This window comes from Salvelinus alpinus, chromosome 6 (genome assembly GCF_045679555.1).
Source record: "Salvelinus alpinus chromosome 6, SLU_Salpinus.1, whole genome shotgun sequence".
NCBI lineage: Eukaryota > Metazoa > Chordata > Actinopteri > Salmoniformes > Salmonidae > Salvelinus > Salvelinus alpinus.
Window position 1 is genome coordinate 15,743,808 of NC_092091.1, and position 25,666 is coordinate 15,769,473.

The following is a 25,666-nucleotide window of genomic DNA, read 5'->3' on the forward strand; positions in this document are numbered from 1 at the left end:
TACCAGCAGACAGAATCCGAGTGAGTCTGCAGTTAAAGCCCTGAGGAAGAAACATCTTCTGCCTGCCCTGAGTTGGACATAAAACCTGCATGTTTAATACCACTGTAAGGAGATTACCCTGAGCTAAATCAACCTACACTGTTTTATTGTTTAATTTCTTGATCTACTTGTGTTCCATATTAAGTTATTTTTGTATTGTATATCAACATTTATTATTTTCATGTTTGTATCTCGTGTACAAAGTGGGATGCAAGAAAATACTGTTTCTCAGAAATGCAACACAGAAAGGGAAAGGGGGATACCTAGTCAGTTGTAGAACTGAATGGATTTAACTGAAATGTCTTCCGCATTTAACCCAACCCCTCTGAACCAAAGAGGTGCGGAGGGCTGCCTTAATCGACATCCACGTCTTCGGCGCCCGGGTAACAGTGGAGGTCACACTCTGGAGTCATGCACCATTGGAGTAATGGTCATTGGGAAGGTTATCAGGGACTATAACAAAGTGCAACAATGGCAACAAATTGGCTTATATATGGATAGGGCTAAATTGAAATGTTTCTTACAGAAGCAATATGAAAAGCATATGCATAACCATGGTAGCAATTGAAAGGGAACATTTAGGAGATTATGGGAAATTATTAGACAAGTTGAGGCCACAACAGTTCACCTGACACAAGATGGAATCCAAACTTTACACTGTTGATTTTTTGCATTTTACATTTAGTGTACTGAAAATACTCAGGATACATTAGTAACATGATACGAATATTCCTGGACAATGTGCTGTAAGTGCAACATAAGACAATAAAAATGACAAGGGTTTGAGTGAGAGGACTAACTGGTGTCTCCAAGTGGTCACACACCTCCAAAGTGTACACAGTTCCTAAGTCATATAAATTCATATTTCTGACTCAAAGAAGAGCCTTCAACTATGAAGTGCTTTTTGTTGTTGTTCTGCTAGTGGTGCCATTGAGGAACTAGAGCGAACACAGTTGTTTTGTTTGGAACACAAACCTGCATCCCTGCCATCACACAATTACTGTTGTTTATGCAATCCAAAAATGGTCCATTATAAATCGCAATCTGGGTTAGGTGGGCATCATTTGAAAGCCTGTTCTATTGCCAACATGACTAGCTAAGTTAAGGGTGTTTAGGCTTTCACAATGCAATTCAGGGAAATGGATCATCATTTTGGTGCGCATAGAAAGGAGTCATGAGCGCGTTCATGTGCAGCGGCAAATATTCTTCACAATGGATAAACAGGCTCATTCTGTTCAGAATAACCCAGGGTATGACGACATGTCATCTTGTAACTGTACATCAAACATAGTGATCATAAACGTTGACACTATATGACATGAGTTTTATGATATGGAAATGTAAAGTGCACATTTGGAATCAAAACGGTATTATAATCCTTAACATCTCATCTTTCAAAATACATAGAGTCCTCTTCATTTACAGCATTTCCCTCACTCAGACATAAAAAAAGTAGCACAAGTTTCCCAATTAGCATGATGGATGGGAGCAACTGCTTGTCGCGCTCAAGTTCAGAACGGCTGTCAGTCAAAACCCATACAGCACTGTGAAGTGCAGACCCAGAGTTCTGACATCAAGTATAGCATGTTACTGTACAACCACTGTGTTCCAATGTAGGCATTTATCAGTGCCCAACTCTGCCATTTTCAACCCGTATACGGGTACCAGTGTAAAGGGTTAAATAGCTACATTAACTTAGCAGCGCTACATTAGTCTTGCTTACTTCTGGATCCTTACACTCCCTGGTTTCCTCCTGTGCAGGGTTTTCTGAACAGTGAGCGGGTATCCAGGATGGTGCAGAGTGGCGGCTGCTCGGCCTGCGACTTCCGTGACATCTTCAAGAAGAACATTGAGCGCCGGGTGCGCAGCTTGCCCGAGATCGACGGCCTGAGCAAAGAGACAGTGCTGAGCTCCTGGATCGCCAAGTATGACGCCATCTACAGGGGGGATGAGGACCTACGACGCCAGCCCCAGAGGATGCACCTCAGTGCCGTGTCCGAGTTGATACTCAGTAAGGAGCAGCTGTACGAGATGTTCCAGCTGATTCTGGGCATCAAGAAGTTTGAGCACCAGCTGCTGTACAACGCCTGTCAGGTGAGAATTGGATCACATACACGTATACACAAACACGCGCGCACACACTTTTTTGCCCTTTACATAACATTTAATTGTTATCAATTTCTAGATTGTTTGAAGTGCTGCCTAGGTAACCACAAAACTATTCATGTTAGGATACATTGTATAATCAAGATGCAATATGCCCAATGTGGTATACTAGTGGGGATATTGGAACAGAAGACCGTGAGTCTAATGTCCTTTCCTTGATCACTTTCCTTAACTCAGGTGGCTCCAGCTAATCACAGGTCTCTTTGAATGCGTATCTTATAGGTCATTGGCTGATGAGACTTTTTAATCAGCGTGCTCTCCCTCACCATGGCCTTGTCAACTAAGGCAAGGGTGTCCTCCCTCCCCTTCACCTTTTTCCAGGGGGTCTTCCATGGCACCAATTAGTAGTAAGCGGTGGCTGTAACTAGTAAGCATATGTTGGTGTGATCAGTGGTTACTGTCATTTGTAAACTGTAAACCATTTAGGCTTATTCATCTGAAGGCGTATTTTGAAATAAATGCCATTGTTACTAGTACTGGGAGTAGAGCAGCTTCTTTTGACTTGAAAATGGGAGGCTAATCACAGGAACCATTAAATGACTTCAATCCCACTTCCTAGCTAGTTGATGAATAGAACGTTTATCCTCAGAATTATTGCAAAAAGAATTGTGCTAATGTGTGTTGTTCATTATTACATTGCCACCCATTAAGACAATGTGCTGTGTGAAGAACTCAATTAGACCTGATTCCTCCCGTAAATTTGATTAAGGCCTGTTCTTGTCAGTCCTAATGTCTATAGAAGCTAATGGTGTTCCCACAATAATGAGACCTGCAGACACCAGACAATTGGCTCATCTCCATAGCAACCTTTTGGCCCATTGTTCCTTTTATGCTATTTACCAATGCTATTTACCAATGCTATTCACCAATGCTATTCACCAATGCTATTCACCAATGCCATTTTTGCTGGTCACTTAGCAGATAACACAGTGCTTGTTAGCAGGTCTTGGATCAGTTTTGTGTATCGTCCATTAATGGTTAGTAGATGGAGAAGAGATGATCCTTGAACAATGCATTGGGGTATACTTCTTAGCACAATCTCATGGCTGATGGACTCTTGACTCCTGTGGTTGTGCACCTTGGCCTTGCCTGTATAAAATACAGTACTCTGAGTGTGTGAGCGAGCGAGATGTTAAACATCCTCTTTCAGGAAAGACAAATCTAAAGCTGAAATCTGTTTCTCATATATATATATATGAGAGAGAGATTTATGGATGCCTCTCGCTGGATCCATGCTCTGCATGAAGACCCATTGATTAGGCTCTCCCAGCTATTGATCTGGCAACCCTGCAATAATGTGTTGAACTGAGGCCTTTAATGTGTTTGCAATGGGCAGAGATCGGTCTGGGTGACCATAATCTGATTGGGTAAGGGTGTGAGGGAATGTTTGTACATTCTATTAAACGTTTGATTGGGTAAGGGTGTGAGGGAATGTTTGTACATTCTATTATACGTTTGATTGGGTAAGGGTGTGAGGGAATGTTTGTACATTCTATTATACGTTTGATTTGGTTGACTGATTTTAAGTTTGCCCCTTTCTCTCAATTCAAGAGCTTTATTGGCATGGGAAACATATGTTAACATTGCCAAAGCAAGTGAAGTAGATAAAAGTGAAATAAACAATAAAGATTAACAGTAAACATTATACTCACAGAAGTTACAAAAGAATAAAGACATTCCAAATGTCATGTCTCTCTCTCTCTTCCTCTCATATGATTTCCTTCCCTCTATATTCACACATTCATGAGACATTTGTTTAATATGCAAGTCTATTTTTGGAGTGTTTCGCACAAGCTGTATGAAGACTGAAATACCTTTAGTATCTATGAGGTACCACTGGCATGTCTCAGCAATGATCTAGAGCCACACAGGGATCTCAATAAAGAAGCTAAAAAATAAGACATAAACCAAATGTGTATTGATGGATAGTGAAAATGACAGTGGAGTGAACGAAAGACAAGGAGAAAGAGAGGAGGATGTAGAAACAGAGGGATGAGATTGCTCAGGTGGAGGACTGCTCTGAGAGGGTGGCAACCCCCTGGTGAAAAGCGACAGCAGGCAGAAGTGTGTGTGTGTGTGTGTGTGTGAGTAGATAGTTTGACATTTCTCCCCTCCATCTCTAATGATCACATCCTGGCGTTGGGCCGTAAGGGCCACCCCTGTCGTCTCTCGTTAGTGCTCGGAGCGAAGGGGAGGCGAGTGAGCAGGTGAGCCGGCAGGAAAGGCTAATAAATGAACACACGGCACACAGCACTGGCTCGCCTAAGCAGCCGACCCTCGTTAGCTCTCATATTGAGCTTTCTCTTTCGCACTCTTTCTGTTATCTTCATCCCTTCTTCTATCCTAATTCTCTTGGTTTCTCTCTGCATATTTCTCTCTTTTTAGATATCCCTCTTTCTTCCTCACCCTCTTATTTTCTCACTCCTTTTCCCTGTTTCATTCTGCTTCTAATCTTCTCTCTCCCCCTCTGCCTCTCAGGCACCAGGAAGCTGCCCAGACAGACATGCAGCCAGCCAATGTAATCAAACCCAGTGTAATCTCCCAAAACTTTTTCTGTCAAAGCCCTCGGTGTGCCCGCCTATTCCTCTAGTCCGCCATTTGAGTTCAGAAAGTACCATCAGAGACAGGATTGGCATCCTCTGCCAAAGTGTTAATGGGATAACATTTAAAGATGGGACTTTGGGACCGTTCTCGGAAAGATGTGTCGACTTCAAACCTGTCACTGATGGCTTTGATTAGTAGCTTCATATGCCTTGTTGTCATAGAAATGGTTAGAATGGCTGTGAGAGAAAAAGGCCAGGTTAGCACTACAGGAATAATAAATTAAGATGACAAAGGTATGAATGTGTTTGTGTGTGTACGTGTGCATGCCTATGTATTTTTTGACCCCTCTAAGGTCAGTTGTGTACATGAAACAATAGGTTGATAACAACCACATGTACACATGATGAATCTGAAACTGTAGTTTTCAAGCAAGTGCTTCTATCAAGCTATCGGGGAGAAAATTGGCACAGCTCAGTCCGGACCTATAACAATGCCGGGTGAAAGTCTACACACCCCTTGCACAGTTGTCACATTTTCCTGCCTGGATTAAAATTATATTTTTCCTACTGATCTGCATAACTTGCTCCACATTTTTTAAGTGAAAGAAAAAGTATAATTTTGTATATACAGTGGGGAGAACAAGTATTTGATACACTGCCGATTTTGCATATTTTCCTACTTACAAAGCATGTAGAGGTCTGTAATTTTTATCATAGGTACACTTCAACTGTGAGAGACGGAATCTAAAACAAAAATCCAGAAAATCACATTGTATGATTTTTAAGTAATTAATTTGCATTTTATTGCATGACATAAGTATTTGATCACCTACCAACCAGTAAGAATTCCGGCTCTCACAGACCTGTTAGTTTTTCTTTAAGAAGCCCTCCTGTTCTCCACTCATTACCTGTATTAACTGCACCTGTTTGAACTCGTTACCTGTATAAAAGACACCTGTCCACACACTCAATCAAACAGACTCCAACCTCTCCACAATGGCCAAGACCAGAGAGCTGTGTAAGGACATCAGGGATAAAATTGTAGACCTGCACAAGGCTGGGATGGGCTACAGGACAATAGGCAAGCAGCTTGGTGAGAAGGCAACAACTGTTGGCGCAATTATTAGAAAATAGAAGAAAATAGAAGAAGTTCAAGATGATGGTCAATCACCCTCGGTCTGGGGCTCCATGCAAGATCTCACCTCGTGGGGCATCAATGATCATGAGGAAGGTGAGGGATCAGCCCAGAACTACACGGCAGGACCTGGTCAATGACCTGAAGAGAGCTGGGACCACAGTCTCAAAGAAAACCATTAGTAACACACTACGCCGTCATGGATTAAAATCCTGCAGCGCACACAAGGTCCCCCTGCTCAAGCAGGCGCATGTCCAGGCCCGTCTGAAGTTTGCCAATGACCATCTGGATGATCCAGAGGAGGAATGGGAGAAGGTCATGTGGTCTGATGATTCAAAAATAGAGCTTTTTGGTCTAAACTCCACTCGCCGTGTTTGGAGGAAGAAGAAGGATGAGTACAACCCCAAGAACACCATCCCAACCGTGAAGCATGGAGGTGGAAACATCATTCTTTGGGGATGCTTTTCTGCAAAGGGGACAGGACGACTGCACCGTATTGAGGGGAGGATGGATGGGGCCATGTATTGCGAGATCTTAGCCAACAACCTCCTTCCCTCAGTAAGAGCATTGATGATGGGTCGTGGCTGGGTCTTCCAGCATGACAACGACCCGAAACACACAGCCAGGGCAACTAAGGAGTGGCTCCGTAAGAAGTATCTCAAGGTCCTGGAGTGGCCTAGCCAGTCTCCAGACCTGAACCCAATAGAAAATCTTTGGAGGGAGCTGAAAGTCCGTATTGCCCAGCGACAGCCCCGAAACCTGAAGGATCTGGAGAAGGTCTGTATGGAGGAGTGGGCCAAAATCCCTGCTGCAGTGTGTGCAAACCTGGTCAAGAACTACAGGAAACGTATGATCTCTGTAATTGCAAACAAAGGATTCTGTACCAAATATTAAGTTCTGCTTTTCTGATGTATCAAATACTTATGTCATGCAATAAAATGCTAATTAATTACTTAAAAATCATACAATGTGATTTTCGGGATTTTTGTTTTAGATTCCGTCTCTCACAGTTGAAGTGTACCTATGATAAAAATTACAGACCTCTACATGCTTTGTAAGTAGGAAAATATGCAAAATCGGCAGTGTATCAAATACTTGTTCTCCCCACTGTATATGTAATTTTGAATATGATTCTACTAACTCTTAGGACAACATATCCATTGTTTCTGTCAAAAATGCTCAAGCTCACTAAATTGGTCTAAGAGTTGTTAGAATCTTATTCAAAATGATTTACAGTTGAAATGGTGGTGCATAACGATGGCGACGTCCATGCACTTTACCACAAATGCCTCATTTGCTAAGTTCACCGTATTGTACATTGCTCTAACAATTTTTTTTGTATCGTCATTAGCACAGTATAGATTGTCCCACTTTTACCTCCAAGATGCCAGAAAAGCAAGAAAGTCAATTGTGAAGATTTATTGGCGCATTGAACCAACTCTGTGAAAAATCCAGTCATCATTTTTATTTTTTTATAAAATTTTAAGACAGCAAATGTGACAACTGTGCAAGGGCTGTGTAGACTTACCAGGCACTGTACTGTTTAAAAAAAATAATAATAATAAAATAATGATTTCACCATTTAACCAGGTAGGCCAGTTGAGAACAAGTTCAATTTTTTTATACTGTATGTGCAACTGACATGTTCATTTTATCATGGTAACATGATGAACTCCAAGAAGTGCCCAACAGAGTTTAACGTTGTTTCTACGCAATCTTTCGTCAGTGTTTGCTTGCAGTGCAGAATTCCAGTGCCTCTACAGTAGATCCCAGTAAGGAATGGATATTTTAAGTCTGTCAATGATTTTCTGTCAGATAGGAGCGCTGACAGAAATCCAAAAACCAAACAGACAAGTGGAACTCTCTAAGCTGATAAGACAATGGGGGATAACAGTAAAGGGGGAGATGAACCCAGATTTAAAATGGATACAACACCACTAAAAAGTCAGCTCTAGGTGGTTTTGTAAAGAAAGAGAGAAACAGAGGGAACGTGTTGGCACGGCAACACCTTTAATCACATTAGGCCCTACACCTACATTTTAGAGGAAGTGTGACCTCGCAAGGGACAAACATAACATTGTTAAACCTCAAACCCAATTTTGTAAATGGAACCTGTTGTTTATTGACTTACTGGTCATGAACTCAGGAGCCACGTGTGAATGGCGCATACAACACTACAGCACTATACAACACTACAGCACTATACAACACTACAGCACTATACAACACTACAGTGAAAATGTTATTCAATCAATAACCAACTTTAAGTAATCTTTTCCATAGCTATTTCTTGCAAGCCCAGAGGCCTCATTCTACCATGATAGAATCAACCTGTGTGTGCCTCAATGCCTGTCCTTCTGTCTGTTTTATTTAGTCAACCGTTATTCACAGCCATCCCCACCCGTAATAACTCACGTGGTTTATGCATGCAGCCGAATGGCAACGACTGCTTTAAATCTTCCCTTTGTCTGATGTTCCTTGTTTTGTTGGAATTGACCGATGCCAGCAGCAACATGTAACTGGATTAACATTACATCTATTGGAAGAGCAAGTCTTTCATACTGAAGGTTAATGACCATACATCCTTCTCATTTGTATGACTTATAGGATATTTTGGATGTTTTGTGTCAAGACTAGTCGTAAGTAAATATTATGTATGGCTGAGTTTGACATCTGAAGCTACTAAATAGAGAATCCCTTTCAGATTAATGGGCAAATTTCCTTTCAGTAGTTACAAAACAATATGAGGTGTTCAGTTTTCAAAATGAAGATGTATTTGTTGTCAGTGCACATGACAAGTTATAATGAAGCTGACATTTCCTGAATGCAAATGCAATGCCTTTACTAATTAGCCATACATGATTAATGAGAGCTGTTGATTATCTGTCTTATATTGTATGTGTAATTACATATCATGTGTGGATGTAGATGTACAGTTGAAGTCGGAAGTTTACATACACCTTAGCTAACTACATTTAAACTCAGTTTTTCACAATTCCTGACATTTAATCCTAGTAAAAATTCCCTGTCTTAGGTCAGTTAGGATCACCACTTCATTTTAAGAATGTGAAATGTCAGAATAATAGTAGAGAGAATGATTTATTACAGCTTTTATTTCTTTCATCACATTCCCAGTGGGTCAGAAGTTTACATACACTCAATTAGTATTTGGTAGAGTTGCCTTTTAAATTGTTTAACTTGGGTCAAACGTTTCGGGTAGACTTCCACAGGCTTCCCACAATAAGTTGGGTGAATTTTGTCCCATTCCTCCTGACAGAGCTGGTGTAACTGAGTCAGGTTTGTCAGCCTCCTTGCTTGCACAAGCTTTTTCAGTTCTGCACACAAATGTTCTATTGGATTGAGGTCAGGGCTTTGTGATGGCCACTCCAATTCCTTGACTTTGTTGTCCTTAAGCCATTTTGCCACAACTTTGGAAGTATGCTTGGGGTCATTGTCCATTTGGAAGACCTATTTGCGACCAAGCTTTAACTTCCTGACTGATGTCTTGAGATGTTGCTTCAATATAGCCACATAATTTTTCCTACTCATGATGGCATCTATTTTGTGAAGTGCACCAGTCCCTCCTGCAGCAAAGCACCCCCACAACATGATGCTGCCATCCCCGTGCTTCACGGTTAGGATGGTGTTCTTCGGCTTGCAAGCCTCCCCCTTTTCCTCCAAACATAACGATGGTCATTATGGCCAAACAATTCTATTTTTGTTTCATCAGACCAGAGGACATTTCTCTAAAAAGTACAATCTTTGTCCCCATGTGCAGTTGCAAACCGTAGTCTGGCTTTTTTATGGCGGTTTTGGAGCAGTGGCTTCTTCCTTGCTGAGCGGCCTTTGAGGTTATGTCGATATAGGACTCATTTTACTGTGGATATAGATACTTTTGTACCTGTTTCTTCCAGCATTTTCACAAGGTCTATTGCTGTTGTTCTGGTATTAATTTGCACTTTTCGCACCAAATGTCGTTCATCTCTAGGAGACAGAACACGTCTCCTTCCTGAGCAGTATGACAGCTGCGTGGTGTTTATACTTGCGTACTATTGTTTGTACAGATGAACGTGGTATCTTCAGGAGTTTAGAAATTGCTCCCAAGGATGAACCAGACTTGTGGAGGTCTACCATTTTTTTTCTGAGGTCTAGGCTGATTTCTTTAGATTTTCCAATAATGTCAAGCAAAGAACCACTGAGTTTGAAGGTAGGCCTTGAAATACATCCAGAGGTACACCTCCAATTGACTCAAATTATGTCAATTAGCCTATCAGAAGCTTCTAAAGCCATGACATCATTTTTTGGAATTTTCCAAGCTGTTAAAGGAACAGTCAATTTAGTGTATGTAAACTTCTGACCCACTGGAATTGTGATACAGTGAATTATAAGTGCAATAATCTGTCTGTAAACAATTGTTGGAAAAATGACTTGTCATGCACAAAGTAGATGTCCTAACCGACTTGCCAAAACTATAGTTTGTTAACAAAACATTTTTGGAGTGGTTGAAAAACAAGTTTTAATGACTCCAACCTAAGTCTATTTAAACTTCCAACTTCAACTGTAATTATTACTAATAATTTCAACCAATGGCTAGTACTAGCTAATGAGTCCTTAGATTATGGTATGTCTGTTTATTTAACCTTTATTTAACTAGGCTAGTCAGTTAAGAACAAATTCTTATTTACAATGACGGCCTACCAGGGAACAGTGGGTTAACTTCCTTGTTCAGTGGTAGAAGGACAGATTTGTACTTTGTCAGCTCAGGGATTTGATCCAGCAACCTTTCGGTTACTGGCCCAATACTCTAACCACTAGGTTACATGCTGCCCCTTAACCTGAGGTAAAATTATACCGTTGAAGTTTAAGATCTCTTATCTAATAAACAAAATCAGCTAAATGTGATGGATTATAGTAGGTCTCTCTGTCCACAGATGCGTTTGCTTTTCAAAGAGGACCTGATTAAGGTGGGTAGCAACTATAGCAGGCCTAGCTCCAGTTGTGTGAGCATAGTTCACCAGTCACATGCATCATTAAAGTAACATCAGGGTTTCAAAATCTGTGTTTACACAGGCAGCCCAGTTCTGATCTTTTGCCCAATTATTGGTCTTGACCAGTCAGATCTTTTGCCAATAATTGGACAAAATATGTATATATGTAAACACAGCTAAAGAGGGGGTACGCCTACCAATGCAAATCTCTAAATGACCAGACACCATAACAGCCTAATTAAGTTTAAGTTGTATTAGTTGTATGTACAGGATACACATGGCATACACCAGGGATTATCAACTAAATTCAGCCGCAGGCCGCTATGTTTTCTTGAGTGGATGGTCGGGGGAGAGGCTGGACTGAGGGCTTGTAGGCCTGTTGTAAGGCAGGTTCTCACCAGACATCACCGGCAACAACGTCGCCTATGGGCACAAACCCACCATCGCTGGACCAGACAGGACAGGCAAAAAAGTGCTCTTCACTGATGAGTCGCGGTTTTGTCTCACCAGGGGTGATGGTCAGATTCCTTATCATCGAAGGAATGAGCCTTACACCGAGGCCTGTACTCTGGTGCGGTATCGATTTGGAGGTGGAGTGTCCGTCATGGTCTGGGGTGGTGTGTCACAGCATCATCGGACTGAGCTTGTTGTCATTGCAGGCAATCTCAACGCTGTGCGTTACAGGGAAGACATCCTCCTCCCTCATGTGGTACCCCTCCAGCATGACAAGGCCAACAGCCATACTGCTCGTTCTGTGCGTGATTTCCTGCAAGACAGGAAAGTTGGTGTTCTGTCATGGCCAGTGAAGAGCCCGGATCTCAATCCCATTGAGCACGTCTGGGACCTGTTGGTTCGGAGGGTGAGGGCTAGGGCCATTCCCCCCAGAAATGTCCGGGAACTTGCAGGTGCCTTGGTGGTAGAGTGGGGTAACATCTCACAGCAAGAACTGGCAAATCTGGTGCAGTCCATGAGGAGGCGATGCACTGCAGTACTTAATGCAGCTGGTGGCCACACCAGATACTGACTTACTTTTGATTTTGACCCTCCTTTTGTTCAGGGACACATTATTCCATTTCTGTTAGTCACATGTCTGTGGAATTTGTTCAGTTTGTCTGTTGTGTAAATATTTGCTTGAACATAAGATTCAACATGTTAAGTTTGCTGAAAATACACGCAGTTGACAGTGAGAGGATGTTCCTTTTTGTTACATTTGAAATGAGTAAAACGGTATGTAAACATATATTAAAGTGACCAGTGATTCTATGTACATAGGGAAGCAGCCTCTAAGGTGCAGGTGTTGAGTAACCGGGTGGTAGCCGATAGTGACCGTGACTAAGTTCAGGGCAGGGTACTGGGTAGAGGCCGGCTAGTGATGGCTATTTAACAGTCTGATGGCTTTGAGATAGAAGCTGTTTTTCAGTCTCTCGGTCCTAGCATTGATGCACCTGTACTGACCTCGTCTGCTGCATGATAGTGGGGTGAACAGGCTTTGGCTCGGGTGGTTGAAGTCCTTGATGATTTTTTGGGCCTTCCTGTGACATCAGATGCTGTAGGTGTCCTGGAAGGCAGGCAGTGTGCCCCCGGTGATGCTTTTGGCAGACCGCACCACCCTCTGGAGGGTTGCGGGTGGTGCAGTTGCCGTACCAAAGTTGTCAAAGGAAACGTTTGGGTAATTATGAATTTGTGGTTTCAGTTGATTCAGGCAGTACACACAGAAACATGCTGGAACACAACATACTTTCCTATCTAATATTACTTATTCACTTTTTTTCAAATGAGATGACATTGCCTTGCCAACAGATGGAGGGTGGCTGTGTTTCTCTGTTTCCATCAAACACCACCTTTCCAGATTTTTCCTGCAATAAAGACATGAAACGACTGCTGGATGGCACCTTAGAAACTTCACTTGTTACATTTGAAGCAGTTTTGCCACTACTCTAAAATCACTTCAGGGTTCGGAGTTAGATAATCGAGAGGGAACAGCATTGCGGTGTAGGCATGAGTGTGTGTATGTTTTTGTGTAATTACTTTGTATGTGTGTTTGAGTGGGTGTGGGAAATCCTGGCCAGTGAATGCCTCAATTGCACATATTTCTGTGTGTCTGTGCCAGCCGTTCCCCATTATCTAGAGAAAGACTCTCTGTTTGCCTTAGAATATCAATGAATGTGCTCTTGAGAAACTACCTAGTGGAGGGATGTCACACTTTCCCCCCATCCCTAGCAAACATAGCTGATTTTAAACTATTTGCATTCTAAACTGAAGCTCATGACAAGTTCATTATGAAGTCAGGTGTGTTAGCTGAGGCGGGGACAAAAGTGTGACACCAATCAGGCCCTCGAGGACTTGAGTTGCTCGTCCCTGACCTAGTGCACCATTTGTCAGTCCACAAAAGGAAATCATATATCTTGCACCTTTGGCAGGGATTACAGCCTTGAGTCTTCTTGGGTATGACGCTACAAGCTTGGCACACCTGTATTTGGTGAGTTTCTCCCATTCTTCTCTGCAGATCCTCTCAAGCTCTGTCAGGTTGGATGGGGAGACCTGAGCACAGCTATTTTCAAGTCTCTACAGAGATGTTAGATTGGGTTCAATGCCAGGTTCTGGCTGGGCCACTCAAGGACATTCAGAGACTTGTCCCAAAATCACTCCTGCGTTATCTTGGCTGCGTGCTTAGGGTCGTTGTCCTGTTGGAAGTTGAACCGTCGCCCCAGTCTGAGGGAACAGGAGCAGGTTTTCATCAAGTGTTCCGTACGCCTCTTGGAGGAAGGAACGCAACACCCTGCTACACTCAACTCCCCATGGAGTGAAAGAGGTACGTGACTGTTGGTGCGGGTAAGGATGACGGAGGCAGAAAATATTACCATTAACAGGGAATTTATTTCCTTAACATGGTGAATGTGGGGAAAATGGTCTGGATGGAACCAAAGCAAAGAAAGTAAAAGTTACTTTACCTACCCACTACTTACCTATTCTTAACGCCACCTGGCACGCTAACCAAAATACAGGGGGTGGTCCGCCCAGGTCTTACCTAGTGTGCATAGACAGAGTACATACTACGGGTATATGTATGCCCACAGGCCTTTTGCCGTACACTCCCATGGTGCCTTCCCCTTCCCCCCTGGGAACAGATGAAACAGAATAAGTCACCAAACTCAGAACAATTTGAATAAACCAAAAACACTAGGTGCTATAGCAAACACATACCTCTGCAGGACCGGCTACAAAATACTTTACAACAAATTTACCAGACCAACAACCAACACAGCACATACAAAGAAGCTCTCTCTACTAACAAAGGAACACTGGCTTTTCAAGCTGCAGAAGGAGTCGGTAATTGCATAAAGATGTATCCCCTGATGAGAGGGCGGGGTCAGATCGACAATCTGCAATGGGGCCGACCAATCAGCTGCTTGGAATCCAGGAAGCCATTTCCTGAAACATATACACATCCGAACACATACAACACAGAAACTGGGGAACGTGACACAAGGATATCTCTGTACTTTGCTCCATTCATCGTTCCCTCGATCCTGAATAGTCTCCCAGGTCCTGCCACTGAAAAACATCCTCACTACATGTTGTTGCCAGCACCATGCTTCACCGTAGGTATGGTGCCAAGTTTCTTCCAGACGTGATGCTTGGCATTCAGACCAGAGTTCAATCTTGGTTTCATCAGACCAGAGAATCTTGTTTCTCATGGTCTGAGAGTGCCTTTAGGTGACTTTTGGCAAACTCCATGTGGGCTGTCTTCTTCCTTTTACTGAGCAGTGGCTTCTAAGTCTGGCCACTACCATAAAGGCCTGATTGGTGGAGTGCTGCAGAGATGTTTGTCCTTCTGGAAGGTTCTCCCATCTCAACAGAGGAACTCTGGAGCTCTGTCAGAGTGACCATCGGGTTCTTGGTCACCTCCCTGAACAAGATCCTTCTTCCATTAATTTAAGAATGTTGGAGGTCACTGTGTTCTTGGGGACCTTCAATGCTGCAGAAATGTTTTGGCACCCTTCCCCAGATCTGTGCCTCGATACAATCCTGTCTAGGAGCTCTAGGGACAAATCCTTCGACCTATTGGCTTGGTTTTTGCTCCGACATGCACTCCGACATGCACTGTCAACTGTGCTTATATAGATAGGTGTGTGGCTTTCCAAATCATGTCCAATCAATTTAATTTACCACAGATGGACTCCAATCAAGTTGTAGAAACAACTCAAGGATGATCAATGGAAACAGGATGAACCAGAGCTTAATTTTGAGTCTCATATCAAAGGGTCTGAATACTTATGGTATTTTTGTTTTTTATTTACTAGATTCATGGGAAAATTGTTTTTATTTAATTAATTTTAGAATAAGGCTGTAACGTAACAAAATGTGGAAAAAGTCAAGGGGTCTGACTACTTTCCGAATGCACTGTATATACAATAAAAAATATTACATTCATTTCATAACACTTTTCACAGCACATTAAGTTTGAGCCCTCAGCCCACTACTTTACTACCACATATCTACAATACAAATCCGTGTACGTGTGTGTGTGTGTGTCTCTTCATGGTCCCCGCTGGTCCATAAGGTGTATTATCAGATGAAAAATAGAGTTACATGTAGTCATGGCTCTATGTAGTACTGTGTGCCTCCCATTGACTGATCTGGACTTTGGGATTGTGAAGAGACCTCTGGTGGCTTGTCTTGTGGGATTGCATGGGTGTCCGAGCTGTGTGCTAGTAGTTTAAACAAACGGCTCGGTGCATTCAGCATGTCAATACCTCTTACAAAACAAGTAGTGATGAAGTCAGTCTCTCTACTTTGATCCATGAGAGATTGACATGCACATCATTCATTTTAGATCTCTGTGTATAGTTAAGTGCCAGCCGTGCTGCCCTGTTCTGAGCCAATTATAATTTCCCTGTCCCTCTTTGTGGCACTTGACCACACGACTGGACAGTAGTCCAGGTGCGCATAACTAGGGCCTGTAGGACCTGCCTTGTTGATAGTGTTGATAAGAAGGCAGAGCAGGACTTTATTATGGACAGACTTCTCTCCACCTTGACTAATGTCGCATCAACATGTTTTGACCATGACAGTTTACAATCCAGGGTTAATCCAAGCAGTTTAGTCACCTCAACTTGCTCAATTTCCACATTATTCATTACAAGATTTTGTTGAGGTTTAGGGTTTAGTGATTTGATTTGTCCCAAAGACAATGCTTTTATATATATTTTTATATTTAGGAATAACTTATTTGTTGCCACCCATTCTGAAACTGAATTTAATTATTTAAGTGTTGCAGTAATTTCACTCGCTTTAGTAGCGGCTGTGTATAGTGTTGAGTCATCCACATACATAGACGCACTGACTTTACTCAAAGCCAGTAGCATGTAATTAGTAAAGATTGAAAAAAGTAAGGAGCCTAGACAGCTGCCCTGGGGAATTCTTGATTCTACCTGGATTATGATGGAGAGGCTTCCATTAAAGAACACCATCTGTGTTCTGTTAGACAGGTAACTCTTTATCCACAATACAGCAGGGGGTGTAAAGCCATAACACATGTTTTTCCAGCAGCAGACTATGATCGATAATGACAAAAGCCACACTGAAGTCTAACAAAACAGCTCCCAAAATCTTTTCCTCATCAATTTCTCTCAGCCAATCATAATTTATGTAAGTGCTGTGCTTGTTTCCCTAAAATCATGCTGAAAGTCTGTTGTCAATTTGTTTACTGTAAAATAGCATCGTTTCTGGTCAAACAATAAAAAAATAAAAAAAGTACTATGGGTTGGTATCAGGCTGATTTGGTTGGCTCTTTTAGCCAGTAAAGGGGTCTTTAATATGCTTGGGTGGCGGAATGACTTTTTCTTCCCTCCAGGCCTGAGGGCACACTTTATTGTAAGGCTTAGATGTGGCAATCTGTCTGCTATTATCCTCAGTAATTTTCCATCCAAGTTGTCAGACCCAGGTAGCTTGTCATTGTTGATAGACAACAATACTTTTTTCACCTCTTCCACACTCACTTTTCTAAATAAAAAATGACAATTTTTGTATTTTATAATTTGTTCAGCTGTACTTGGATGTGTAGTGTCGGCATTTGTTGCTGGCATATATGCTAAACTTGCCGATGGGGGAAAAAAATCATTAGTAGTTGGCAATATCAGTGGGTTTTGTGATGAATTAGCCATCTGGTTCAATGAGTGAGGGAGCTGAGTTTGCCTTTTTGCCCAACATTTTATTTATGGTGCTCCAAAGCTTTTTACTATCATTCTTTATATAAATTTTCTTTGTTTTATAGTATAGTTTCTTCTTGTTTTATTCAGTTTAGTCACACAATTTTCTCAATTTGCAGTACGTTTGCCAATCGGTTGTGCAGCCAGACTTATTTGCCATTCCTTTTGCCTCATCCCTCTCAACCATAATTTTTTTCAATTGCTCATCAACCCACAGGGATTTATGTTTTTACAGTCATTTTCTTAATGGCTGCATGCTTATTAGTCACTGGAATAGGCAATATGGCTATAAGGAATATGGCTACTATATTGTGATCACTAGATCAAATGGATTTGGATACAGCTTTAAAGCAGATTTCTGCAGCATTAGTAAAGATGTGATCAATACATGTTGATGATTATATTCCTGTGCTGTTTTTAAATACCCTGGTAGGTTGACTGATAACCTGAACCAGGTTGCAGGCACTGGTTGCAGTTTGAAGCTTTTTCTTGAGTGGGCAGCTTGATGAAATCCAGTCAATATTAAGGTCACCCTGAAAATATACCTCTCTGTTGATATCACATACATTATCAAGCATTTCACTTGAAGTATATATGTCTGCTCAGTGCTATACATTTTTTTTTAAATGTTTTATTGATTGTTTGGTCAACACCCCATGTCTCTTCATTTATTAACATTATTGTAACATTATTGTTACAATAACATTATTGATCATCCTTTTGATTGACACACTCATTCCTGGTCCTCAGCTCTTGATTGGTTGATTTACACTCTCCTTCCTGGTCTTCAGCTCTTGATTGGTTGAGTTACACTCTCCTTCCTGGTCTGTGGTTTTTAGCTGGACAATGTGGACGAGCAGGCAGCCCAGATCCGCCGGGAGCTGGATGGACGACAACAGCTGGCAGAGAGGGTAGCCAAGGTAAGTCCTACACCTACAGCCCTCCAAATAAGAAGTCTAAGTAAGCCAAGAACAGTGATCATCAGCTCTGGTCATGGAGAGTAACAGGGTGTCCGGACATTTCTTTCCAGCCAAGTACTTTCACACCTGAATCAACTAACCAACTACACAATGATTAGTTGAATCAGGTTTGTTAAAGGAAAACTCCACCAAAAAACTCTCTTAAGGAATTTATTTAATTAGTCCATTGTTGATATTGTCCAGAAATGTTTTGCGTATGTGTTTTTAAAGTTATATATCTTGAAAACGTGATTGTGGACATGCAACATGTTTTGGGACTATATCAACAATGAACTAATGAAACAAATACCAAAATAGTTTTTGGTTGGAGTTTTCCTTTTTAAAACTGGTTAGACACCATGAAGCTGGACTGGTGGTTGTTGACCACTGTTCAAAATACTGAAAATATAATTTGTGATTACTGTAGTTATAAACTGCCACAACAGTGGATACAGAACTCTTCCTCTAACACTGACTCCCTCTTAGGAGAGAAAGTACCCCAAGTTTGTGTCCAAAGACATGGAGGCCATGTACATCGAGGAGCTGCGCTCGTCTGTCAACCTGCTCATGGCCAACCTGGAGAGCCTACCTGTGGCTAAGGGAGGTCCCGACTTCAAACAGAAGCTCAAACGCTCCACCATGAACAACTCCTTCCTGGACATGGGCGAGGAGACCGAATTCCTCTCCAAGTCTGATGTAGTCCTCTCCTTCACACTGGAGGTGTGTGTGTGCAAGATCATCTTGTACTCTTGCCCAGAAAGTTATTTAGTTCTACGCTCAGGTTACTCACAGTCAATATTAATTGATTTGTTGATTTCTGGTGGACTGGATTTCTGGTGGAAATATCTATGTGTATTTGACATTTATTTACATTAGTCTGTTAGTTGTTTATTTGTTCTGGGGTCAGCTTGAGGGTTATTGTGTCTAAGGAGCCAGTCAAAACAAACTAAACATATCTGCTCTTTGATTTTGCTTGGTGCGTGCCTACATGCCTGTCTCCATGCGCGCTGTATAACATATGTTTCTCTCTACGGTGTCCCCTCTGTATGTGGATTCGGTGATAGTGCCTCTGTCTGCAGATGTGTGGAGCTGACCATGTCCTCTCTGTTGCTGTTTTGCAGATAGTGATAGTGGAAGTGCAGGGCCTGAAGTCTGTGGCTCCTAACAGGATTGTTTACTGCACCATGGAGGTGGAGGGGGGGGAGAAACTGCAGACAGACCAGGCGGAAGCCTCCAGACCACAGTAAGTCAACATTAACACGTTTTGCAAGTTCTCTTACTGCAGTGGCCACATAATATATTGACTGCGTGTGTTCACTGTCATTCACTCCAGATAAGAGTCATGTTTTGATATGTCAAGTGAACAGTAATCGGTGTCTTGGAAAAACCTTGTGTCTCAGAGAAGTCACCTTTTCAGGAATTGAGTAATATGATTTATTGCCATCTATTGATGGAAGTTCACAAGGCAATTAGAATGGCTTATTTTAGTCCCGGAACATGGCTGGGGAGGACAAATTTGTATGTATTTTTATATTTTAAGAAAAAATATCTGATGCAAGGTTTTTCCAAGACGTGTATAGGTAATATGTAACAATGTCCGATGGGTTTAAGTTGGAACTGTCTCGAGACGTAAGGTGTATTTGAACATTTCAGACACAGCTATTTTGCACTTTAAAAGGAAGCTGAATGTTTACAGCAGAGAGAGCATTGCCTATTTAGGTCTAAGTGGATTATCGCTAGTCTTGGCATGTCAGCTTCTAAAGATGAAATAAACACGAGCACGGCAGCCATACCTGATGCTAATGCACTCAGACCTTAGCTTTGAATGCTTACTATGCCCTGCGTCTCTGAGCTTAGAGTGTGGTGTTTTACTCTTCTATGTAATAGACTACTGGTTTTAACATCTAAGGCTACAATGCTTCCCCAGAGCATTGTTTAATGTCCTGAATGGCGCCTATTAAAGCTGTGAGTTATGTGATGCAAGAGGGTTGGGTGGTAGTGAGCACTCTTGATAGCTCTGTAGTCTTCTCCCATGTGGATCACCAGGATACAGCACCAATGACAGTGCTGGGTCCACAGAACCTCCTCCTCGAGTGGTGATTTTTCCTCTGCTGTCCGCTCCACTTGTTTTTCAGCATAGCGGCCGGGTGGCACCATGGGGAGGTGAATAGACAGCACGGCGGAGTTTGTGTTCGGTGGTGTAACCCCGGACCACCGTGCCATGCAGGTTCAGTGTTGGGTCAAGGAGTTCACCTGTCTGAGCTCACATCATTTCCACTTCCTTTGTTAGCTTGGCTAAAAATCCAGATGTTTTCTTGGTCATCTCGCAAGAGTTGGGGATATTGGGTGGGGATATTTATTTTCTAAACACTCCAAACATCCTACCCGACCGCTCAGAGACGTCCGCATGGTCTTAAAGCACACCATTGCCCTGTTTTGAATCACATTCCAATGATAAAACTGGGGGCACAGAAATGCAATTTCAGAATGCATTTCAGAATCCCCTGTCCCCAGTGAAAGTTGTGCGCCTGGTTAAGGGACTACCCAATCTAGACATGTGGCTTGTAGTAGCATACATAGCTGGTTATAATGATGTGTTGGAGTGTATTCCTTAACACAGTTGCTTAAAGTGTTCCCCCACCTGATTGAAATGGAAATGAAGATGAATCCCAGGCTCTGGCCATATTAAAGTCTGGTATTAGGTGAAGTCCTGCTGCTGTGCCCTTTAAACATGTCTGTGGGAACACTAGTTTAATTGTATTTATCGTTCCACCTCATTTAGCTGAACATTTATCATCTTGTCCTCCGAACCTTAAATTGAAAATATTTGAGGCTCTTGAGACCTCTGGTCACCAAATGTTCATATCATCCCATCCACATAGCCAAGGGATACAGTTAACAGCCTCTGTTGTGTGACTCGGCACCACATTATCCCTCTGATCACATTACTACTCTGCTACTGTCTCACAGCCTCCAGCAGAAGTTAAATGTCTGCTTTTTGATGATGAGGTTGCAGTGAGTCATTGCTTGTTGCCGTGCGCCTGGACGTTGATTTCGGCATGGTTATTAGACTGGCGGCGGCAGCAGTCTGGTAATGCATTAATAAGACTGCCCTTTCAGACTCTCAGAGCTCAGACCGTGAGTGCTCTCCAGTACCTGTCACTACAATATACCATCATCTTCATTAGCCCAGAAACCAGAAAAACATGGCCTTCAAGCCATAATCTGGAAGAATACTTGCTGTTCAATTTAATTGTCATTTCAATTAATGACATACCCTTTGATTCTTGAATAACATAACTTTGTACATGGCGTTGGTACAACTGTCTTATCCCTATCATAACCAAAATACAGTCAAACTATGTAGGAATATATGTTTTTTTCATAATCTCATAGACAGCCAGTCCATGTGTTCATAGCGCTGTCTATTGCTCAATCATTACACAATCTTAAGGACCTTTTTGTATCCTTTTCCTTACCGTTCGAGGCTCCATTCAATTTGAAGTCATTATACTCCTCTGCGTAGGCTGACAGCGAGACAACAACTGATTTTTCAGCGTTGGATTTCAGGGCAGTTACTTGACTGAAAATGAATCAGTGAATTTCTAAGTATTTTTAACATAGACACACAGTGCTTGTCCTTCAGCAGAGATGGGAGAATACCTTCCTTCCTACACACTCGCTAGTCTGGCACTCTTTTCAAGGAATAAATGGACTCAATGTTTTGCTCCAGCCGGGTCCGTCATTGCTGCTATTCTATTCCTCGTCAGATCTGATAATGCATCTGAGACAAACGCCTTAAGTAAATATAGCTAACATAGTTAACCTCCCTCGCATGGCAAACTTAACTGTTGACTTGTGGGCTTTCCTAAGAGAGGCGAACAAAGGCAGAACAGTGTCGGGTAAAGTCTTCTAAGGGTTATCTCCAGAGTCCATTTTCTTTGTGTACAATGATAGAAATAACAAGAGACAAACAATAGCCACTTCTTGTTTGAATTGCCCTTTGGCTTTACCCTCCTCTGTTAATTAGCAGTTCGTATTTCTTTTGTCTCTCGCAACTTGAGGGACAGATCGTTTTGAACGCATTCCACACCACATGTTGCCATGGCAACTGGGGAAAAATTATTTGTTAGCTACATTGGATTCCTGCTGTCATTGAGAAGCAAAGGGTCATTCAGCATTCTGAGGCCATGCAAGCATGTAACTGAACACACACACACACACACACACACACACACACTAACAGACACTCGTGACCCGTCGTGCAGGTGCTATCCCACTAGGCACAGACGTCAGGTCAACGCTAGTTTTGACATATATTTAATTGTAAAAGCAAAAACATTTTAACCATGTCATTGGATTCAGGGTAAAATACAGACATTCCTGAAATCCCTTTACATTGATGACGTTTTGCAAATCCAATCACTTTTCCACTTCGATTTATCATCACATAGATTTTTTTGTTGTTGTAATTAAGTGCAAACAACGTTGATTCATCCAGTTTGTGCACAGTGGGATATCTGAACGACCCACCATGCTCATCCTCAACCTTGAACCCACATCAGAAGCTTCCAGAGTACAGACCTATAATGACTAGATTGGGTAACTCACTCATCATTGCTGTATAACCATGAAGAAAGGAAACAGCAGAGGTTTTGTAGCTGTAAAAGAACAGCACACATCTTTAGATAAAGGCCCACAAAATGCCATGTGATACAGTCAGCCGTGTGGAGGAAGAGGTGAAGCACTGCAAACACACACACTGACTTTCATAGAAAACCGTGTCACTGCCATTCTCTCGTCTAGAAGCTGAGCGAGCGTTGGCTGCACACATCTGAAAATGCAAAATCAATTCCAGAGTTACTGTTCAACAACTTCCAGGCACAATGGGAGGCACCACTCATCACCGGACATTCACTGGGTGGCCACTCTGGTAGAAAGAGGAAGCGTTGTGTGACAGAAGAACAGAAAGGGTGATAGAAAGGTTTCTATGGTAATACAATTCCAGAGTCTTTGGTCTGTGAGCACCCACAATGGGTTATTGGCAGCAAGATAATGGGTACAAGGGTGGGTAATCGTCATTTGAAATGGACTTGCCTGATATTTTGACTCTTTTTTCCCCCCCTTAACGCTTATGATTGCTGAATACACACAAATACCGTTATGGCGCTTAATATCAGCTCTTAGTTACTCAACAATTGTAGTCCTATGCATGTTTAATCCTGATCGGTGGAATCTTGTCTTTCAGGTGGGGCACTCAGGGGGACTTCATGACGACGCACCCGTTACCAATGGTCAAAGTCAAGCTGTTCACAGAGAGCACAGGGGTACTAGCTCTGGAAGACAAGGAGCTGGGACGGGTAAGACACCAGCCCATACATACATCAACCTATTTTTATTTATATCAGTCCCTATCACTATCAACCATTATTCATATAATTTAAATCAATATCTTTCACTATTGATATCATTCACTATCAACCGCTATTGATACTAGCAATTAGCATGACCCAATCAAATCATTGTCTAGGCAATGTAACAATGTAGCCCAAACAGTCATGTACCTAGGCTAGTTTTTCCCCTGACATGAATGCCATTGAGATTTTTGAGACATGCATTGCATTGAATGTGCAAGAGCTGTAGGTGTTATTGTACAGAAGAGTCCCATCTCACTTCTCTCTATCATTATCTATTCCTCTTCTCTCTGAGAAACAGATGACTTCCTCTAAAACACTTTCAACACTGCCAACTTGATAACACTGCCAACTTGATAACACTGCCAAAACAATGAGCTCCACTACAATCTCTCCCAATCAGTGGTAAAGGGGATATGCCACACACACATTCTGCCGACTCATTGCTTTTTGTTTTTGCTCTTTCATTCTCCATTTTCATCTCTTTTGTCAAAAGTAATTGCTTTAAAAGTCTGACCCTCTCCATTCCTGTTTTCCTCTTTCCTCACCTTCTCTACTCTGTCTGTGGCACCCTATCCCCCTCCCCATCACTATCCACATCCCCATTACTATCCCCATCCACCTTCCTATCCCCCTCCCCATCCCTATCCACATACCCATCCCTATCACCCTCCCCGTCCCTGTCCCCATCGCTCTCCCTATCCCTATCCCTATCCCCCTCCTTATCCAATCCCCGTCCCCATCGCTCTCCCTATCCCTATCCCCTTCCTTATCCAATCCCCATCACTATCCAATCCCCATCACTATCCCTATCCCCATACCCCCATCCCTATCCACCTCCCCATACCCCCATCACTATCCACATCCCCATACCCCCATCACTATCCACATCCCCATCCCTATCCAATCCCCATCACTATCCACATCCCTATCCACGTCCCTATCACCATCCCTATCACCCTCCCTGTCCCCATCCCTATCACCCTCCCTGTCCCCATCCCTATCACCCTCCCTGTCCCCATCCCTATCACCCTCCCTGTCCCCATCCCTATCACCCTCCCTGTCCCCATCCCATCCCTATCACCCTCCCTGTCCCCATCCCTATCACCCTCCCTGTCCCCATCCCTATCAACCTCCCTGTCCCCATCCCTATCAACCTCCCTGTCCCCATCCACGTCCCCATCACCCTCCCTATCCACGTCCCCATCCCCATCACCCTCCCTATCCACGTCCCCGTCCCCATCACCCTCCCTGTCCCCATCCCCATCACCCTCCCTGTCCCCATCCCCATCACCCTCCCTGTCCCCATCCCCATCACCCTCCCTGTCCCCGTCCCCATCACCCTCCCTGTCCCCGTCCCCATCACCCTCCCTGTCCCCGTCCCCATCACCCTCCCTGTCCCCGTCCCCATCACCCTCCCTGTCCCCGTCCCCATCACCCTCCCTATCCCCGTCCCCATCACCCTCCCTATCCACGTCCCCATCACCCTCCCTATCCACGTCCCCATCCCTATCACCCTCCCTATCCACGTCCCCATCCCCCTCCCTATCCACGTCCCCATCACCCTCCCTATCCACGTCCCCATCCCTATCACCCTCCCTATCCACGTCCCCATCACCCTCCCTCTCCCAATCACTATCCCCATCCCCATCTCTACCCCACTCCCTTCCCTATCCCCCATCCCCATCTCTATCCCCCTCATTTTCCCCATCCCTCCCCCCTCCCTATCCCCATCCCCATCTCTATCCCCCTCCCTATCCCTATGACCCTCCCTATCCCCCATCCCTATCCCCCTCCCAATCTCTATCCCCATCCCCCTCCACGTCCCTATCCCCCTCCCCATCTCTATCCCCCTCCCTATCCCTATGACCCTCCCTATCCCCATCTCTATCCCATCTCTAACCCCCTCCCCATCTCTATCCCCCCCCCTATCCCCATCCCCCTCCACGTCCCCATCCCCCTCCCTATCCCCATCCCCCTCCACGTCCCTATCCCCCTCCCCCTCCACGTCCCTATCCCCCTCCCCATCTCTATCCCCATCCCCCTCCACGTCCCTATCCCCCTCCCCATCTCTATCCCCCTCCCTATCCTTATGACCCTCTCTATCCCTCTCCCCCTCCCTATCCCTATGACCCTCCCTATCCCCATCCCCATCCCATCCCCATCTCTATCCCATCTCTAACCCCCATCCCCCTCCACGTCCCTATCCC

General features: G+C 43.3%; 1 protein-coding gene across 6 annotated transcripts in view; it reads left to right on the forward strand.

Moving 5' to 3' along the window:
• cadps2 (Ca++-dependent secretion activator 2) overlaps window positions 1-25,666 on the forward strand; it is a 241,951-nt gene that overhangs the window by 82,061 nt on the left and 134,224 nt on the right. For all 6 annotated transcript variants that reach the window (XM_071405535.1, XM_071405536.1, XM_071405537.1 and 3 more), the window contains exons 3-7: window positions 1,801-2,133; window positions 17,923-18,003; window positions 18,529-18,762; window positions 19,164-19,285; window positions 23,291-23,402. In XM_071405535.1, coding sequence (XP_071261636.1) covers window positions 1,801-2,133; window positions 17,923-18,003; window positions 18,529-18,762; window positions 19,164-19,285; window positions 23,291-23,402 — 882 coding nt within the window. The remainder of the gene's footprint in view (window positions 1-1,800; window positions 2,134-17,922; window positions 18,004-18,528; window positions 18,763-19,163; window positions 19,286-23,290; window positions 23,403-25,666) is intronic.